Genomic DNA, 21,106 nt, shown 5'->3' with positions numbered 1-21,106 from the left:
TTCCTAGATCTTGAAGTCTTAAATTCCCACAAGGGAAATCATGTCATACGAAATGACAGGAGAACCCGTATCGTGTTCCTAACGTGGGCTACACACCACGAAAAAAAAAAACAACACATGCACACACGACGATGACAGGTTCTCCTTGCAATGAATGCAGGTCATTGTGCAGAAACAGTGCAGGCAGAAATGGAGGTGCAGGGGTCTCTAAGGGAGAGAAACTGGACCGATGCATTAAGACAGAGAACCAGATACTATTTCACTGCTGCAATTTCGGTCTTGCTCCCAAGATCTGGCTCACTTGCCAATTTATTTTATGATGATATTCTAGGTAAAATTTTCATCGATTCACTCCTTCCTTCAGAAACCATCTGGGCATTCGCCTTCCACCACGGAAGACGTTTCATTTTTGCCATGGCATCAGGAATGAATGCACTTAGCTTGACCTTAAGCCATAGTTCACTCGACGTGAATTCTAAGCCATATTCACGGCTTCTCCTAAGAAAGTTTGGGTACTATTTGCTTATGATTTTAATGAGGCTATTTTCCTCTATACGACTTACACATATTGGAAGGTCAAACTCAAAATAGTGTTAACTAGTCATGAATATGGCTCTTAGTTTTCTCCAGGAGAAGTGTAGAAAGGGTACTCGAGACTTCAACATACATTTCACTTTCTAAGTAAAGGTCCCACAGTCTTTCTCAAACCTTCTGCTTATGGTGGGATGCACAAGTAGTTGCCTCATATAATTACTGGAATTATTAAGAACCCAAATAAAACACAAGCTTTCTTTTATTATCATTGTTTTCTTATTGCAACAAATACTCAGTTTCTTGCTGATGCAGTATTAAGCTTTTGATAGCTTGAATTTTAAATTTGGTCATCTTAAGAATGATCACAAAGGTTTTTTTTTTTTTTTTCATTATCTACAGATTTTAACCAAAAATTGTAACACACAAACGCCGTCTTGTCTTTAAGGCACAACACATCAGTATGAACATTCTGTTTGCCAAACTTAAAAAAGAGACATTTCAGACTCCCATTTCCACCCCCCACTTCCCCCCTTCCCCCCCCCAACAAATGAAAGAAAAATTGCATCCACTTTCAAAGTCAGCTGCTAATAAAGTCACAGTAAATTATTTTCGTCAATAATTTACACAAATTACAGGTCTAGATAGGATTGTCCTTATACAGTCTGAGTGCATTCCAATTCAGATTTTCTGGGCTAGGTAGGCTAAAGTCAGATTCAAACCTCAGGGCTGAGAAGATCTCCCATTTTGAGGAATGTTGTTGAGCACCACCTTGTCGGACGGAGCACGTGTTGGTACTTTGCCAGGGTAAGAGTTCTTTGCTAAAGCTGTTAATTCCAGTTAGGACTTGTTCGCTGTGTACCAGCAACCTCCACAGATTTTTTTTTTTTGTTTTAAACATTAAAGTGTTGTAAATATAAGACCATAGAGCTTTCCTTTCTGTAGCACTAAAGTTTAACTTCCATTCAGCAATCTGAATTCTTCATTCTGGAACTGTCATTCCAAATATGATTTCATCCTTTAAGACAATTTATATGTGTAAAAGCCAGAGGCATTGGATCACACATAAAAATTCAGTGTACTTGAAATATATATATAAAAAAAAATGGATCTCCAGCTAGAGAACACAGTTACAAATACTCTAATTCCAGTGCTTGATGTAGAGCCAAGAGGTCCGAGTGACTTGAAATCCTCCAAAAGGGCATGTTGTGCTGTGTGTTGACAGAGGGAGGTACGGGGGAGAGAAGGGGAAGGAATGGAGAGAAATCGTAACTATTGTCTCAACGAAGCAACAGTGGACACAGAAACGTGTGGTTCACCCACATTCAAGGGAGGCATGATTGTATTGGAAGGCTTGGTAACATCAGTATCATACTGTCTTCGAATAAGAGAGAAATAGATCTGAACTGGATTTGAATATTTATAAAAGCAAATACTGAAATTTCTGAAGTGGTTTAGTATTCATTCTGGAACGTATCATTACCAAGATTAGCATCTGGGGGTGCAAGCTGAGCATCAAAATCCTCCCTGGCTGAGGGGACGCGATTTTTAACCACAACACTCCTTAGGGTTCCCCTCTCGGTTAGAAACAAACTTTTGACAATGACACACTTCCTGAGTCCCAGGCTTTTTATCTATTTGAGAGGAAGAGGGTGAATTCTTTTGTATGTAAAAAATAATTTGAAGCTGGACTATGTAAGGTAGAAAACAATGCAGGGATAATCAATCTTCTTCCTTGTCTTGGGTAAAGTAGTAACTTAAGCCGGTAGCATTGACTTAACTTACTTCATGGTGTGGGACTGAGAGAAATTTCGCACTCCGGCATCCATTCACAATAGGAGCGGTATGTACCCGAAGGAACAATAATGGGCTCTTGTGGGGAAAAATATGCTTAGACATTACAATGGTTTGTGGCTCTCCAAAGATATACCAGGATACGGTATATGTGTGGTAAATTTCATGAAAAAATGTGATTAGAAAAAAAAATGTTGAAAAATTCTCCATTAAGGACAGTAATGAAACAAAGAAATAATGCACTATAGCAATTAACAAAGTCAAGCATTACTTGTAATTTTGGGCTGATGGCACCTTATAGAATATATATGCATGGAATATACATCTATATATACAATGGAAATAAATATATCCATATATATAAAACAGGGAAAATATTTTATTATAAAAGTTAAACATTCAACTAAATCACTATTGTTATAATTCTTTGCTGTCCAATATGGTAGCCACCAACCCCATGTGTCTAGTGAGCACTTGAAATATGGCAAGTCCTGTCCAAAATGCATACTGAATTTCAAAGACTTAGAATACAAACATCACATTAGTAATTATTACATTTGTTAGGTGTCGAGTCAGTAATATTTTATGCATAGTGGGCTAAAGTATATTACTAAAATTAATTCTACCTGTCTCTTTTTACTTTTTTTTTTTTTTTAAATGCAGCTTCCAGAAAACTGAAAAGTACAATAATGGCTCACATTATATATTCCTATGGGGGAGTGCGGTTATACGTTCTTGAACTTTCAAATTTCTGCTAAAATTTGCAAAACAAAGCATGTTTCTAGGTCCAATGAAAGCACAGCTATTCACGTAAAGTAACATTTTGTTTTCCCATTCAGCTCAGATCTATTTATAGTAACAAAATAGTACTTTGTATGTCTGCGCATGCGGTAACAGCCACATCCAAAGAAAAGCATGCATCCTGGATACTAGAGGAACCAGCCACCTGTGTTTCAAAACAGAGCTGTAAGCCTTCACCATCACCAAAACTGCACCTACATAAACAACCATTTGGAAGTAGCATTCTAACCAAGGTTCTCATCCACTTGGAGTCAGGCCTTTTTCCCCTGAAGTTTCAGGTGTAAAGCAGAGGGGAGGACAACTGTTGGGTCACATCCTGTTTTTCACACCACGGGCAAACGGTGTAGACTCTATACATTTTCATTTTCAAAGGCATATAACATTCCTGGTTTGGAAAAGCGCATTTTATTAGCCCTGACCTAGAGAGATGTGAATTTCGCGTAAGCTGCAAGAGTTGCAAAATGTGTGCGGCAGTGGCTGCATTGACTACTTGTTGTGTGTAATTCTGGTGCCAACATGAAAAATCGAAACAACACGGACTCAGGCCATTGACAAACTCCAGAAGTTATTTCAACTGTGTGCCACGAGGAGGATTCTATGTAGCAGTCCGCACTGAAAGTGGAGTTTCTTGAGGCTGCATCCCTGGCCTTCTACAGAACGTCCTGGGGGCAAGGGGGGGGGGGGCAGGGTGCGGTCTGGGGTCACTGACACCGCTCATGGAGACCAAGAGCTCTGCGGGCGTCAGAGCCTGCACCAACTCTCTCAAGGTTATGGAAAAGCAGGATATTTTTCAATTACGGCTTCCAATACTTGACCAAACCTTCTAAAGTAGAAGCTCCTTCTTCACTTTGCTTGATTTGAATGATCTACAAACATAAATCACGTTTTTTATCTTTCTGGTATGGCTATAAATTTTCTTAAGCCCTCCCCCTCCTGTTTTTCGAAAACAGACATCAGGTGAACACACGAGCACATACAAGTGTTTCAGTGAAGGCTTTATTCGATGATGATCTGAGGTCTCCTCAGGACAAGGACAACATTCTTTTTATGTAAAACAAGCCAATGTGTTGCTGTTTAAAAACAGCAGTTATCATTTTGCCTTATTTTATGAATTCTATGATTTTTATCCTGGCCAGATGATAGATATTTTGCGATCATTCAGTAAAGGAAGCATTAGATCTCAGTGTTGTTTTGACTGATAGTTTGGTGTCTAGGACCAATCTTGGAATCACTCCTCTTTTGATCTTTTGACCACTTAATGATCTTTTGATAATTTCATGGCTTTTAACTGCCTTAGTTTCTTCTTCAGAAATATGGGCCAGATGAAAGGGCTTATTTAAATACCTAGGGCCTATGAGGTCTCCTGAATATGTTCAACGCCAGCTGCTTGGCTGCAATCACGCACTGACATCTCACTAAAACAGACAACATTCTTCTAGAAGATATGAGGCATACTGCCTCTGAGTCTCTATGACAAGTTGGCACCAAAGGATCTGGATAATACACGTCATTCCAACAGCCTTTATTAATTTCACTAGCAAGGTTTTTCTTCAGCTATTAAAAATAGCCTCAGCATTTATCACCACGGAACACGCTTACTACAAGGCGTTCACCAGGACCATAGGGCATAAAAGCTGGGTGAGCAAAAAGGGAAGAACTGAGTCACTCGTGTGATTTCTATGGAGCTCATTAGACTTATCAGGTGGACCTTCGTGTTTAAAAATGGTTCCCCACCCCCATCTTTCTTAAAGATCACTGTATCTGTGTGCATGACGCACACAAGTAAATAAACCTGACTGAATTTTCCTACATTTCTATCAAATTTCAGGCAAAAAATGCTAGACTCCAAATGGTTTATTTGAATGTAAGTATCGACCTTCTCATGCTCTTTACTGCTTTGCATCTATAAATTTAGATCATTTGTCAAGCTGCCATTGGGCCAAACTACAGGAATGCAAACACAAAAGCTTGCATTAGAAGTTATCACACCAACATTGTTTGAGACAGGTTACCTTTTTTGCTGCCTGTTCTTCTTCTACACCATCCCCAATTACAACATATACTACTTTTCTGCCAAACCTTTGCATTATTCGTTCAAAGCAACTTTCTTTCCCTGGAAGATAAATGAGATAAAGTTCAGAATGAAGTTACCTGGTTAGCGGCATGTTCTTCGTCTCGGCCATCTCCAATCACAACATAAGTTATGTTAGTGCCAAACCTGGACACTATACGCTCAAAACAGCTTTCCTTGCCTGAAAAACAATGCACTGCTTATTCTTCCAGCCACTGCATTCATTAACCTAAAGATTCATAAAGTGTTAGGTTAATTTCTCTCGAACATCAATCACTTAAACTAGCTTGCAACCTCTGGGTTTACCAAATCAACCAATATGTTTGAATAATGTCAGTCTTCACTTGAGACAGATTATTAAACAAATGTGTCTCACACTCCACAAAAGCCAGTAGGGTTAAGCATCTGGCCCAGAGAAAATGTGAGCGCCTTGTACATGAGCAAGAGAATTCTGGAACAAGTTTGATAAGCAACTGTGAGTTTTAATATCTATTTGTTTAACCCTGTGGATCAATTGTGTCTCGTCTGAGCAGTATAGGCAAGTAGGCTAAAAACAGTATTGTAAAAAAAAACTGAAGGCTGATCTGTAAGGAAAGAGGAAATACTAAGATGTAAATTTACCTTGATAAAAAAGATTAAAAAAAAACCTCCTTTCTTCAAGTGGCTAGGAGCTAGTCTGCTCAGATTAATTGTACCAAGGGTGCTGTCTGGGCCACAGCACTGGTGACACCCGTCTCCTCTGATTGCATGAGAATAACACCGTGGAATTTCTACGTGTTCTTCATTTTACAACACTGCCATAATCCTCTGAATTTCATTCCCAGAATGTTCATGCAGTCATGGCTATTTTTGCATTTTTTTTCTTAATCTGATAGTTCAGAACTCCAAAAAATACTAGCTTAAGGGGAAAAATAAGAATGATTGTGTTTTTTTTTTTTCAGATTAAATATAAGGAACAATTTGACCAATAAAAAAGAATATTGTCCTTCCTAGAAGAAATGTTTATGCTGGTGTCAAATTATTTGATTTGCCAGAATGGAAGACAAAGTGTGATACATTAATCCTGCTGCGTAAATACATACATTTATGTAAGAAGTGAATGGGATTGGTATCAGGGTTCTGAACTGCATGCAGTGCCGTGACAATGTGGAATTGACATCATGAAGGCTTGGCTCTCTTTAACTATCCTCCTGGAACAGCTGCAAATGGGGGCTCTTTCTGCCTGTGCCAATATCAAAACTCGGCGAGACCCAGGGCAGGTTATTTTTGGTAGGGGATTTTAGGATTCTGAACTCTTGTCAAGGTGCCAGACCCTAAGTCTGTTGACCTTCAGGGTGCATTAGACAACCTGTTTCCCCAGTCATTTCCTTGACAGACAGTGGAATACAGGAGCTGTTTTCTTTTAACTCTTTCAGGACAGCAGAAGTTAGGAAGTTCTGTTTTTGAAAGATGCTTAGAGACTTGGTCTGTGAAAGGCAGTTAAAACTCCAAGATGGCTCCGCAGATAGATGTTAAGCAAATGAACAAGGCTGGAGTTCTTTGGTTACTGATTGAACATTTTTGGAAATGTGTATTTCTAGCCATTCATGGGTTATAATTCATGAAATTGTTATTTTTTGTTTCTGAAGTGTAGGATCCTACTCAATCCATCCGGCACTCCCCTGTAATGTCAAAAGAGTATTTTATCTTAGATCTAGATTACTGCATCTGCAAAGAGGCAATTAAGATATTTAAGATATTAAGTCATTAAGGTATTAAATACCATGGCTAAAGACACTGTCTAGTATTTAGAAAAACGTGTTGTCCTGAAGTGTAAATACAAACACACAAGAAAGCAAATAGAATTGTCCAGATACTGAATTCAGAATTTCACTGGGCAACAGTTTTCATAAAATTTGCACACATACATTGGGTTTCAGGGTACTTTGTTACTTGCACTCCATTCAAATTTGCTTGATAATCTAATAGCAAAACTCATGGAAGAGGGAATCACGCAGACAGACATATTAAGGAAATCCCCCAAAACCCAGCTGTGAGCACATTCCACACAGAGTTGGAAGTAATTGTCTTACCTATTTTAGTTGCACTGTAAATATTCTCAATGGGGAAAGCACCTCCTAAACTATAGAGTAGAACCTTCGCGAGAGCTGGGATCAGTTGGGTTGTCGTTACCAAGACATTTACGCAGTTACTCCTAAGATAGGGAGGAAATATGCATAGTTGTTTTCCAATACTAAATAATTTCGAATGGCACAGATTTTAAATTGTCACTGTGGTCTTTCAATTCCATAATAAATGCGTCCTGATAAGCTAACCTTTAAACATCAACAGTTATTCATGGAGTGCCTGCTATCTTGAAGGTACCATGACAGGTGCGAGGAATACATCCCCAAATGGGGGAAGTGGAAGAAAATGGGCAAAATGAAGTTATGGATGAATGACGTTTTTGTCCCCCTCCCCTGCCCCCCGCATCCCAGAGATATAGGAGAGACACAAGTAAATAGATACCTGCAATATGAAATATGTTCTATAATAAGGATCTCTTCAGGCTCCTGTGGAACCTCAGAGAAGAATACCTACCTCAGCCAGTGGCAATCATGGGAAGGTTATCAGAGGGATGGCTTAGCTCTAAGTTTTACAAGTATCCAGATGAGGTAATTTTTTAGGGTGATAAGACTCTATGTCTCAGGGTTTTCAGAGCCTGGAAAAGTAGTGGACATAGGCAGAAAGAAGGTAATGGGATGGGTAAAAGTAGTTTTTGGATTTTGTGCAAGAAATAGCCCAGTGTCCCAGTCAAGGGGCTGACAGATGGGGATTCTGGAGAAGAATGAGAGGGCCCTTATTTAGTCCAGAAGACGTGACTCTCTGAATCTCCTTTCCAACAACAACATAGGGTTGCATTTAATGGACCCAGTTTTAATCCATCTACACAGGCCTTCCTCTTTGAAAGTAACAATCTTCCATTTTACAATTTACAGTGGTTTCTTTCACAGTCATATTGCAGGGAGATAAAGGAAACACCAAGAGAGTGGGAACTGTGAGGCAGAGATCTGGAAAGAATGGACTGTGGTCCTTCCTTCTGGATTATGGGAAAATTGAGCCATCCTGCCTTGAGGGGCTCACACCACACACATGAAACTGGGACTCGGATTGCCTTTCTCTACTGGTATTTTGTAGCAGGAGCCTTAAATACGTATTAGTAAGGGCCCCTAGAATTCTTTGGATTGATTGTCAGAAGCCTGGTTTCAACAGTAAGTCAGGAAGAGCAAGCTGAGTGTCAACTCTTCATGGGTATGTATATACTGAGCCCCCAGTACACTTAATATCATGCTTTATATTCTTTAGACATATCCTGTATAAAAAAAAACTACATTTTATTCAAAAACAATTATAAAATCTTTATAATGACAGCCTTTTAAACATTTCCATTTGTAAATTATTTCCAGAGGTACCCTGATCTTGTAACAGAAGCTCTAACTCCTGGAGACAAATGATGAGATTATCACTTATATGGGCTAAAGAAACAAAGCCTTCGAGAGGTAGAACTTTAATAAGCACCACCAATGCAATCCTTAATTTTGCCGATGAGGAAATAAAGACCTGAAAAGTGATTTGCCTGCCTATCATCAGAAAGAAACTCCCCAAATAATGGCAGATTATCAGGCATAATACACAAACACATCACTGGATTGAAATAATATTGGGAAATCTAGCTTTGCCACTTACGCCGTGTGATAACTGGAGTTATATCATTTCTTTTTTAAATGGCATACGTTGCATACATTTATAAATTACAGGTTTGTAAGTGGCAAACACTGCATATATTTACATCCAATTTATAATGCATTGTAACTTTCAATTCCAAACATTGCATATATTTATATATGGCGTGTATATACTTGTGTGAAATATGAACAAACATAAAGAAGAACGTGAACAGGTGAACAGCATCAATTATTTAGCCATCCAGAGATGGTAACTGGTTTCTCCATTTTGTGTGTTTACTTTCAGAATTTCTATTTGTGTACAGGTTTTTTTTTTTCTCATTAGTACCATACTTCATATATATCTAAGTTTTTATTCTACTTTTTTCACTCATTTATATCGTGAGCCTATTCATTTATGTCATATTGTCTACTAGTCCTCTTTTCCTAACAAGACAGAATGTGTGAAGACTGTATGTGGCTCCAACATAATTCTTTAAAGTGAGGCTCACTCAGTCACTGGTTTTGATTTCTAAATATTGTACATAATGCTGCCTTACATAGAAAAATTTCCTACACATTTGAGTACGTCCTTTGACTATACTCACAGGAGAGGAATTAGAGCTGGAGGGGGCAACCTTTGCTAACGACTCTGATATATAATTCTGCCATTTTGTAAAAGCCTCTGTTTTTCTGATATCCTAGAAATTCTGTAAAAAAAAATTACCAATATGGTCATCCCTGTGGATAGCTTAGCAAATTTCACGTCATTTAAATCTTCAATGTATAATGACTTATTTTTCCCCTTCTTTTCCTTGTTAATATTTTTATTTCTGAAAATCACATACCCATATAGTTGCTTTAAGGCCATGCGTTTACTAATAATCTCTCTACATTATGGATAGCACACATATAATCTACACAACAAGGTGATAGCCTTGGTTTTTAACTATCTAGAACTCTTTTAGAAATAATGAAAGCCATTGACCTCCTCCGCAGGGAAATGCACATGTCCCTACATTTTGCACACGATTTCAGGGACTTAGGAGGCCTTACATCCCAGCCTCCTTGACCCTCCATCCCCATATCACCAGTTACAGAGATCACAAGGCAGCAAGTCCCATTTTAAAACAGCTTCAACTGTGGGACAATTCTTCCTTACACAGACCTAGAACCTTCCTTCCTAGGGTTCCTATTCATCCCTCCTAATTCTCTCCTTTACAGACCAGAGAGAGATGTTTATTTTTGGCCTAACAGCTCAAACAATTGACATCGGTAATCGTGTTCCATGTAGGACTCTTCTTCAAACTAAACTCCTTGGTTCCTCCTTCCAACTGTTCCTTTTATGTGGTTTCCACAGCCGAAAACCCTTCTGGACCCTTTGCTGGTCCAACAAGATGTTTCACATATGTCTGAGCGCCTGCTGGAATATGGTGCCCAGAACTAAAGCAAAGCACTCTGTTCTGGCTTTCCCGGCCTGACCCAGGACACTACGGCTCCCTTCCCGCCCCATTTATCCTTCCCACCATCGATGTGGTTGCTGCCGGTGTTGCGGCTAGAAGCCACGTGCAGGATTTCAGGCACACACATTTACTTCCACGCTCTAATCCGGGACTCTCCTTTTACCCTGCCAAGGCTTTCTGTATCCCGGTTCCATCAGTCCACATAGTCTTTCTCTGAATGTGTGCTACTTACAGGTTTGCTAAGCATGCTTCTACCTGCCCACCTAACTCAGAAGTAAAATGAGGGAACAGGATGGTGCGAAGATTCATCCCCACCCCAACTAGCTATCACTTTCCAGGTTTATATTATTTTATTAGGTAGCATTTATGGCACATGCCACACCCATGTAGTCAGAAGTCTATTCAGTTCTATTGCCTGTACCAGTAAGTCAGTATTTCTCTGTTTAGCTCAAACAACACAAGGGTTACAAGTTCTTCAAAGAGGCTTGTCTTACTATTTTGCTGCATTTAAATCGCATATATTATCTATAATGGCCTAAGACACTTTAAAATACGCACTCTGTGGGTAAACTACATGCTCCTGTTTGCGAGTCACATGACCTTCCTGTGGAGACTGCCAGTAGTTATGCAGAAAGAAGGGTAAAGAGAAAGGATCTCCTGGCTATTCTGAGAAGCATCAACTCCCAGCTGCCACCCCCCCATACACCTCCCCCTCAACATACATTGAAAATACTAGATTCACTACATTCTTAGGTTCCTTCAAACTCTAAAATACTCTAGGAATTAAAAAAAAATGATGCATATTATACTATTAAAACTACATCTTGAATATAATAAATATAGAAACTGCAACAATACCACTTACCTAGTACTAATAATCGATAATGATTTAAGTGCATTTGTTAGCCAGGAATCTGTCAGACCTTCAATCTCTGCCCTCAACTGCAACCATGCGTCTCTCTTGGCAGGGCCAAGGAGTCCTGCAACGATGAAAAGCAAGGTAGAATCAACAGATGAAAAGTCTTCAGGAAAACCTAGTTTAGCCTCCCTTCTGTCCAGTATAGATAACATCGGAAGCCGAGAGAGACGGACTTAGATCAATACTGATCCTTCATTTCAGAACTAATTACTCCTTCATCCAACAAACATTTACTGAACAACTCAGGTTTCAGGTACTGGGCCCCAAACTGGGGATGTAACAGTGAAAAAGTGGCTCTCGGTCTCTGTACTCACTGAACCTAGAATCTGGCACGGTGGGCACCCACCACCTGCGGAGCTGCGACAGTTCCCATGCCTGGGTCCCGCTCCAAAAGACAGTGATAGAATAGAGCTGGAGAAGAAGGTGGGGCTTCACCAGTCTAGGGATTCAAACTTCAAACACTCTGGCTATCTGAACATGTTTCACTTCTTAATAATCACAATCATTACCACTTTTAACCAGCAGTGATGACATTATCCTATGTTGCCACGTAGTACTGAAGCTATCACAAATACTCTGTTTTTAAAAAAGGCAAGAACTGCGCTTGAAATTCGGAAGCATACGACACAGTTATAAACAATGGTTAAAGCTGCACTAATGTTGGGGTTAAGAGAAGAAGCAGGCATGCTATCTTTTTTTATTTCAAAAGCCCTTGTTTTTATGAAAAAAATAAGATCATGCAATCCACCAGAAATAAGTTTCTTATTTAAATTGTATTTCAGGGCATCAGGAGCACATACACAGGCGGATGATTTTTTTTTAATATTTTTTTAATGTTTATTTATTATTGAGAGACAGAGAGAGACAGAGCATGGGCATGGGAGGGGCAGAGAGAGGGGGAGACACAATCTGAAGGAGGCTCCAGGCTACGAGCTGTCAGCACAGAGTCTGACGCAGGGGCTTGAACTCACGAACCCTGAGATCATGACCTGAGCCGAAGTTGGTCGCTTAACCAACTGAGCCACCCAGGCGCCCCAGGTGGAGGATTTTTTAAATCAACATTTCCATTTTTTAGCAACTCATTTGTCCTTATTTCAATATAGAGATGCTAACAGATTAGCACAGAAAAATGGACTTACATGTCACCAAACTTTTAAAGCTATACTACCATTTATTACTCATCTTGTTCATTTTTAAATGATTTTAGTAACACCCTTCATGAGGGGAACAATGTCACGTCTGAATGATAAAACTTACTTCAGATTTCTCAAAGGAATTATTTCAAAATTAAGCATATTACCCACAATTGATGTGAAAGAGAACACCTGTTTCTTTGATTTTACCAAAGTGTCTTACATAGAACTTTACAGTGAATTAGGAAACCGGAATTGTCTGCTCAGGACCCTGGACAAGTCAGAAGTCTGCCGGGCCTATTTCTCACCGGGAAATGAAAATCTCTCATTTGTGTTTTTTTTTTTAATGTTTATTTATTTTGAGAGAGAGAAAGAGAAGCAGAGCACAAGTGGGGGAGGGGCAGAAAGAGAAAGACACAGAATCCGAAGCAGGTTCAGGCTCTGAGCTGTGAGCACAGAGCCCCACGCTGGGCTCGAACTCACGAGCCATGAGATCGTGACCTGAGCTGAAGGTGGACGCTCAACTGACTGAGCCACCCAGGCGCCCCGAAGATCTCTCGTTTCTAAGATCCCTTTTGGTTCTAACAACAGTAATAATAACGTGAGTATTGATTAAGGTTCTACATGTTTTCTTTGTTCTCTTGTAGCTACTGAGTATCTACTAAGCACCTAGGGCTAGCTGGACACTGGGGATACATGATGAACAGACACACAGCCCTGCCCTCATGACATGTGTGGTGTGTGTAATAATATATACTAGAGATGAAAATGTTACTTACTGTTGTGTATTGTATTCTATGATATATATATATAAATACACATTTGTATAGTATGCATAAGTATATATAGCTTATCATTCAGTATTAGATTCTGATTTAAACTCCTCAACCATCTGTCCTTTAAAAAGAGAAAGAGAGAGAGAGAGAGAGAGAGAGAGAGAGAGACAGAAAACCCTGGGAGAAAAAAATTTATATGACTTCATAGCTAATCTTAGAATCTTGCTGACCTACAACTGATCATAATAATAGAAATAATTATGGTTTATTTTACCAAGAAGAACATCCAAGATTTTAGTTTTGAGGTCACAAGTTGTAATATCACCCATATATATGAAAGAAAATAAAATGGCTTAGATATAACCCACAGAGTATCTGAATATTTAAAGACCATGATGGGGTGCCTGGATGGCTCATTGGCTTAAACATCCGACTCTTGATTTCGGCTCAGGTGTTGATCTCAGGGTTCATGGGTTCGAGCCCCATGTTGGGCTCTGTACTGTCAGTGTGGAGACTGCTTGGGATTCTCTCTCTCTCTATGTCTCTCTGACCTCCCCCACTCATACTCACTCTCTCTTTCTCTCTCAAAATAAATGAATAAACTAAAAAAAAAAAAACCCATGATAATCACATTTAATACTATACATGGGAAAGGTACACTGTCAGATAACGTGCAATTGCAAAATATAGACTCAAGTCTTTGAAATGACATAAAGCACTGTTGATATTTATTTCTAAAAGAATTCCAGAAAGGCAATGATGACTAACAACTGTGCTCTAATGACTGGGGGCCCTTGCTTCTAGACAGGTCTTCCCGCTGCCTCAATCGCTTCCTCTGTCTGGTGTACACGAACAATGTCTGCTGACGAGGGGTAAGCGAAATGCCCTGCTGTAAATCTTAACCAAGTATCTGGGCCCAAAGAATTCCCAGTTCTTTTGGCGGAGATGCATATTTTATTTTGCACTTACATTTTTTTTTTTTTTTTTTCTGCTACCAACTCTAAGGGACTTAGAATTCTGACAGAGTAGTTCAGCATGAGCTCTCGGTAATTTACCTTAGAGTAGGATAGCCTCTAATATGGAACACGGCACTACAGTTCAAACCCTACCTCTGTCTACAGTAGCTTTATTAGAGTTAAGGAGCCGCACATACCTCCAACATTGTTCTTGTAGGTGTTGTATAATTCTTTTACTCTTCTGTAACGAAAAGCCAACTTCCTCATCCAGTCAACCCCTCCTCTTACACCTGTTGGCAAACAAAGGTTTGCACTACTTGCAGCTGCATGGAAGCCATCAGTTGCAAAACTGTAGGTACTGTAACACCCAGAATACATTAAAAAGAAATAAAAGAAATAATTACATGTGCAAAACTCCGCAGCCGAATTTCTGTAGGAAATAGCATACTGAAAGGCATGGCTTACCTTAAGTCTTGCCCATTATCATCAGAGGAAACATCATCTATGTGAACTTGATCACACTCCTGTTAAAAACATTGGAAAAGTTACTTGTTTTTCCAACGATGTCTGTATGGGGTTGGAGGGTCTTCCAGCTTTCCATTTGGCCAGGCTATGGCCAGAAGGTGGCAGCATTTGCCCATCCATCCCACTGCCAGCCTGGGGAAATGGCATCATTTCTATTCTAAGGCCAGAAGAGTGCCATAAAAACAGGTCTGAAAACATATGCCCTGTAGGTTTCTTTAGAGCCGTTTAAAAATTTTTAATCTTAAAATTATGGATAAGAAATTACCTTTGAGTCTCTACAGGAATGACTGCTATTCACTTCCAGCCATCTCTGTTGTGCATACTTAAGTATGGGAATAACGCTGATCTGAAGATACACAGAATTCGTTTGGTCCGAACCTCAGGTGGTTACTATTCTTTGGTATTTGTTGAGCAACAACAGAGGGGCCTGATGCTTATGGTGCCCTGTGAGACTTCTGTGACTTCCTGCCTTTTGCGGGGCCAGGGATACCATGAAAGAACCATGCTGATGTTATTTTAAAAGTCCTGGCCTCTCAACGCAGAAAAAAGCTAATAACCACACAAGTCGACATTTTCTTTTTTTTTCACTTTTGTTCAAGTTTTGAAATCTTTAAGCTGAAAACAATACTTAGAAACAAAAGGGAAATAATGAAGATTTACCATCTCCAATATGCTACAGATTCAGAGGAAAATAAACTTGAGGTACATATACCCATATAATTGACCTGATCTAAGTTACGGTGTTCTCAGAACAAACGGTAACTTTTCTGGATAAGGATTAAATTCTTCTTTGCTGTTCTAAGAATCCTGTTCTCTCTTCAAATAATCTGAAAAGTTCCAGTGAAACAGCATGTGATCTGAAGGTGGAATTTGGCTAGGGCATTTAAAATACCGAGTACTTATGAAATTTAGGATAGGTAAGTTTAGCCTTTTGGGCTCTTTTTCTCTACTCAAATTATTTCAGTCATATTCACAGATGCTGACTGTATACATCGTACTTACTATTCAAAATCAATTTTTAAAAATTATTAACTTTGACAATAAGATGCCATATCAAACAAGGGCTTTTCAGCTACCATTTATATTCATTATAGGACCTGGGAAGTGCCTGGTACTGAAATATTTATCATCTCTGGTTTTCTATACTGAATATGTTAGATCCTATTATAGTCTGGGGTGAACTAATTGACTCAGGCTTCTTTTAAAATATAAAACATAGGAGCGCCTGGGTGGCTCAGTTGGTTAAGCATCTGACTTTGGCTCAGATCATGACTTGTGGTTCGTGAGTTTGAGTCCTGCACTGGGGTCTGTGCTGACAGCTCAGAGCCCGGGGCCTGCTTCGGATTCTGTGTCTCCTTCCTCACCCCTCCCCAACTCATGCTCTGTCTCTCTGTCTCTCTCTCTCTCAAAAAATGAATAAACATTAAAAAATATATAAAATATAAGGTTAGTCCAATCAATACAATTTTAGTACATAACCTGAAAATCCAGGTAAATTGAAGGTTCATGTGATTTACATAAATTATGGGTTTAGGAATTTTTGAATAAATGTCTACCAATATTCACAGGTAAGGAAGGGCTCCAAAATGTTAACCTGACCAGAAGCTCCCTGAGAAGGGTGTTTGGGTCACCTGGACATACCCCCATTTAAGGCACAATTTGGCACACAGTAATCGCTCAGCAACTCTTGGCTGACTAAATGGCAGGTGTCCAGACAAATGACAGTTCTTGACAAAATTACCACAGTCATTTAAATTTTCTAAGACAACATTTCAATTATATTAAAAATAATATTCCAGATGCTATAAGGACTGTAAGAAGATATTTATACCAAGAGTGGAGGGGAGGAGAGAGAATGGGGTACAAACCAAGGCTGCAGGTGTCAGAGTGGGATAGACTTTTGGAAAGGGTTTTTTTCCCCATTTTGACTGAGTACGGGTTGAAAAGAGTACAGCCCAGGGGCGCCTGGGGTGGCTCAGTTGGTTGAGCGTCCGACTTCGGCTCAGGTCACGATCTCGCGGTCCGTGAGTTCGAGCCCCGCGTCAGGCTCTGTGCTGACCGCTCAGAGTCTGGAGCCTGTTTCAGATTCTGTGTCTCCCTCTCTCTCTGACCCTCCCCTGTTCATGCTCTGTCTCTCTCTCTCTCTCAAAAATAAATAAACGTTAAAAAACAAAAATTAAAAAAAGAGTACAGCCCCAACTTTAACCGAAGGAGGCATTATGCTTCCAGAAAAATCTTAGGGAAAAGTATAGGAAAAAGCAACAGTAGTGGCTACTGGATTGGGCTCTCAAGGAAAGGGTGGGGAGGTTTCATTACTAGCATGAAAATTGGAAATAAAGTTCTTCCAGAACAAGGAGGCAGCAAAATAGTTCTAAAGAAGACTTATTTTTTTATTTAGAGACGGTGACATTCTTGGTGAGTATGAAAAGTGTACTAAATCACTATCAAAATGGCATCATGTAAAGCTGTTGATTCTACTGAAGTTCTGAGATCTTTCACCACGTAAAAATTTCCATCTCTGTCTTATAATAAACAGTAATAAATAAGTAAATATCCAAAAAAGTGGGGGAAATCCTTATGAATCACTCTTTTACTTCTAATTACTTAGAAGCTATTTCTATATTTCATACCTTCTCATCCTAATTTGTGGAGAAACTCCTCTGACATTTCAAGTATTAACTCACATGATTCATTTGTACATTTTACCCCGAGATTTATTTTTCACTCCTGAGGACATCAGTGTATCAAACTTACTGGACCATGAGCTCCATATTTGAAGTTATGTTTGAGATTTTTCCAAATGGAACTTCTCTTTAAATTTATGCCTAGTTAACTATGCTTGTTGACTCTGGACTCTTGCCTGAGGATTACAGTCCAGTGAAAGAAACCTGAACTTCAATCACTTACATTTTTAGAAAATTCTAAATAATTGTTCTTCAATTAGTTTTCACTCAGAGGAATTGTGCAAGGATCGTTTTGACCCAAACCTGAAATACTAAAAACAGTGTAATGCTTGGCTTCAACAAATTTCAGTCTAAAGACTCAAACATTTGTAATAATTCTGATGCTAATGTTAAATTCTTTATTTTTGTCTTACAAGGTGACCACGAAGTTGTCACTGATCTTTATCAGTCACAACCCGCACAGCAGTCTTCTCTCACTGTTGTGAAGCTGAACTCCCCGGTGCCTTCCTTTCTGGAAGTTATTCTAACTGAAATAACATTTTATTTCAACAGGGAGTGTTCTCTTCTTAGGAGGAGGAGGAGGAGGAGGAGGACGATGAGCATTTGCCTTCTCTGCAGTTGGGCAGGATGTAGAGAAGTGTCTATTAGGATTTAAATTTGTATCTTTTAAAGAATTATGTGAGAGCAGCTGCCACTATATATGTTACAGTATCTACTGAAGGATTTGAGTCTCAAATTAGATTTCTGGGTTAAGAAAAGGAACCCTGAGAGGATAAATACACCAGGAAAAAAAAAAAAAAAGGAAACTTAATAGGCGAATGATGGAGTTACTCTCTTGAGGAATTTGCCTCTTTGTTAGCAGAAGCAGAAATAGCTTAACACCAGTTATGTAGCCCATGATTATCTTTGCTTACAAGAGGTTTACTGAAATAAAAAATTGGGTGAGAGTAAAGTTGACTTTCAAAGTCAGATGCAGGAGGACAGCGGATATATATGTAAGTGCACTGACCGATCTTAAAAGGTACTGTTCAGGCGTTATTCGTTTTCATGCTTATTTATAAGCCTTTGGGTCTCCTTGGGCACTTCATCTAGATGTACATGCATAGGGGTCATGGGTATGTCTGTGCACATGTATGAGAGTTTAATTAACTTATATGCAGACACTCAATCATTTCACTGATTAGGTACTTACTGTTGGACACTAAGTTGTAGTGCTTGAGTCAAGTGGAATTTTTATCACATTTGAGAACATCACTAAAAAGCTATAATCAGAAGAGAAAGTCGATACCAGTATTTTCTCAGTTACTATTTTTACCAGAGATCCTGTCGGGTATTTTAAAAATATATTTTATATAGTATATAATCCAAAATAAAAATTCTTAAAGCACCATAGGTGACCACATGCTTCTGATATGCCAATATTCATGTCCAATGAGCTAGAAGTATTTGCAAATTCATCATATGTTACTTTCGCTTTCTTACTTTAGTATTCTGTTAAAAGTTGGGTGGTAAATTTATTCCATCTGGCTTCTAGTGTGCCACTAAAAAGCTAAAAGGTTATTTATTCCATTTATTTCTAGTAAAAAATAATTAATGAAAGAAATAAAAACTCTAAAACTTGCATAAAACCACATAAAATTTCTTCTTTCTTTCTTTCTTTCTTTCGTTCTTTCTTTCTTTCTTTCTTTCTTTCCTTTTTTTGGGGGGGTTTAAAAAGATGAATAATCTTAGAATTTTCTTTAAAAAATAAGACTCATCCATTTTAACCAACAGAAAAACCAACCTAAAAGTTATCATCTTATATAAAAATTCAAGTTCCAAAGATTAAAATGTGTTTTCTATTATAATGGATATATAAAGTCATTCTGTATACTATACTACTAATAAGTAGCAGGATTAATTTAAATCAGGTTTTAGAGAGGTGATTATTTTTTCTTATTATCTAAAACTGGAAAACTTGCCTAGGAACACTGATCTTTCATATTGGCCATTAAAGAAAACAAATAAAACCTCTTTAAACAGACAGTAATTTTATTATCCAATAAAAACAGTGACTCACTGCAGAGAAAACAACACCAAAAAAAAAAAAAAAATGATACTACCCAGATTTCCAACACATACATTTATGGGATATACTAAAACACAGAATTTTTACTCTTATGCCTCAAATGTAGCTAAAACTGGATTTAAGACCTTGTCAATTTTTAAAACTTATTTAAGACACTGAATAATTTAGCTTTTCTTTCTCACACACTTCTGCGAGGCATGGGGGTAGAAATATGTGTTCTGGAGCCAGAGAGACTCCAGAGTTTCAAATCCCAGTTTTACCACTTAGCTGGCAGGTAACCTTAGACGTGATTTTTATGCTTGTGGACCCTACAGTTTCTCCTTGACAAAAACAATGTGATAAACATATTTATTTCAAAGAGTATTATTTCGTTAATGGAAAATCCAATACAAAGTCTGTACAAGGGGTGTTTGGCAATAATCATCTCTCTTGCCATTTAGAATATGATTATAGACACTTTTACTTCGTTGTGAAACCATGAGATAAAATGTACATGTAAACATGTCACTTAAAAAATATTTCAGCGTAGTTGCATGTGACTGAGAAGTACTTCTGCTCAGTGCCCAATCTGTACAGTTAGTTCCAATTTTACCATCTGAATGCCTAATAACTTAGATCAGTAGCACCCAGATTATATACCTCGTTACAGTACTTATTCAGCTACCTTGAGGCTATCGGGGAGTGGGGGGGTGGGGGGGGGAGTCCTTTCATTTTGTTATTGTTGGTTTTACTCTCCCTTCGAGGTTGGGAATGAAAAGATAAATTAGAAAGAGAAAAAAATAAACGCAATGAAACCAGTCAGATGTGATATGTAAATAGCTCTAGCACCGTTTTATCCACATGGGGAGGAAATAAGGAACAATAACATTGTCTAAAATTTGGCTTCAGGTGATCTACAAAACTTAATATCTATGGCTGTTGTCCAGCGACTAACGCGAACAGTAGCCTGGAAAAGCAAATGCTGATGGGGAAGGTATCAAATGGGTTGTATAGTATGAGACAGCAAAGCAGACAGACCTCCCCTTCTGAGATATTTTTGTTTTAAACATGTGCCAGTACATAGGTATAATTAATTAATGCAATTTAGCTTTTGTTTATATTTGTATACACATTTTCCTCTTGACAGAAACTTTTACTATTCTCTTGAGCTATTTTTTTTTTTTTTTTTTTTTTTTTAGATTTCTCGAAGTTATCTGCGTGTATAGAAACGATCTAAACATTTTAACGGTTGGATACGACAGTTCCTACCTTTTTAAATTCTTACCTCTAAATCATTAAAAAATAAATGTGTATCAGCAAGATTAAAAATCATTTCCTCCATTCGGAGTCCAAGAGTTACAGCCATGGGGGGATCCTGAAAAGGAAAAATACATCCAATGAGGGAAAATTTCAGTGACTAGTTATTATCAAGAATATTTTAAGTGCATATTGTTGTGGGTGGTGGGGTGGGTAGACTGTATGGATTTTTACCTAGGATCCAAAATATTTCCCAATTATCTAAAAAGGGTACCTTTCCAAAGGATAATCCAAGCCACACTAAATATACAGCTACATTTGTGAATTTACAGAAATTCATACACACATGAAGACCACTTAGAATATATTTTCATGTACATCTATATGTATCTGAGGAGGAGGAAGGAAGCAAACTAGTTGATAGGACCCAGTTTACACATACTCC

The 21,106-nt window shown here is 38.5% G+C and overlaps 1 protein-coding gene across 9 annotated transcripts in view; it reads right to left on the bottom strand.

The window, feature by feature from the left end:
- Positions 1 to 1,105: 1,105 nt before the first annotated feature.
- The window catches only part of EYA4 (EYA transcriptional coactivator and phosphatase 4), a 275,586-nt gene continuing 255,585 nt past the window's right edge, over positions 1,106 to 21,106 (bottom strand). For 4 of the 9 annotated variants that reach the window (XM_042987168.1, XM_042987173.1, XM_042987171.1 and 1 more), the window contains 7 exons: positions 20,690 to 20,779; positions 14,614 to 14,672; positions 14,346 to 14,506; positions 11,230 to 11,344; positions 7,270 to 7,391; positions 5,139 to 5,239; positions 1,106 to 1,742 (listed from right to left, as the gene is read on the bottom strand). In XM_042987168.1, coding sequence (XP_042843102.1) covers positions 1,662 to 1,742; positions 5,139 to 5,239; positions 7,270 to 7,391; positions 11,230 to 11,344; positions 14,346 to 14,506; positions 14,614 to 14,672; positions 20,690 to 20,779 — 729 coding nt within the window. In that variant the 3' untranslated portion in view covers positions 1,106 to 1,661. Of the gene's footprint in view, positions 1,743 to 3,808; positions 3,993 to 4,633; positions 4,761 to 5,138; positions 5,240 to 5,277; positions 5,379 to 7,269; positions 7,392 to 11,229; positions 11,345 to 14,345; positions 14,507 to 14,613; positions 14,673 to 20,689; positions 20,780 to 21,106 lie in introns of those variants that run through there. The other 5 variants (XM_042987169.1, XM_042987172.1, XM_042987176.1 and 2 more) reach the window with 3 other exon arrangements.

Source organism: Panthera tigris, chromosome B2 (assembly GCF_018350195.1).
Source record: "Panthera tigris isolate Pti1 chromosome B2, P.tigris_Pti1_mat1.1, whole genome shotgun sequence".
In the NCBI taxonomy this organism is placed as follows: Eukaryota; Metazoa; Chordata; class Mammalia; order Carnivora; family Felidae; genus Panthera; species Panthera tigris.
The sequence above is the reverse complement of the archived record's forward strand: the minus strand, read 5'-3'. Positions and strand labels throughout refer to the sequence as shown.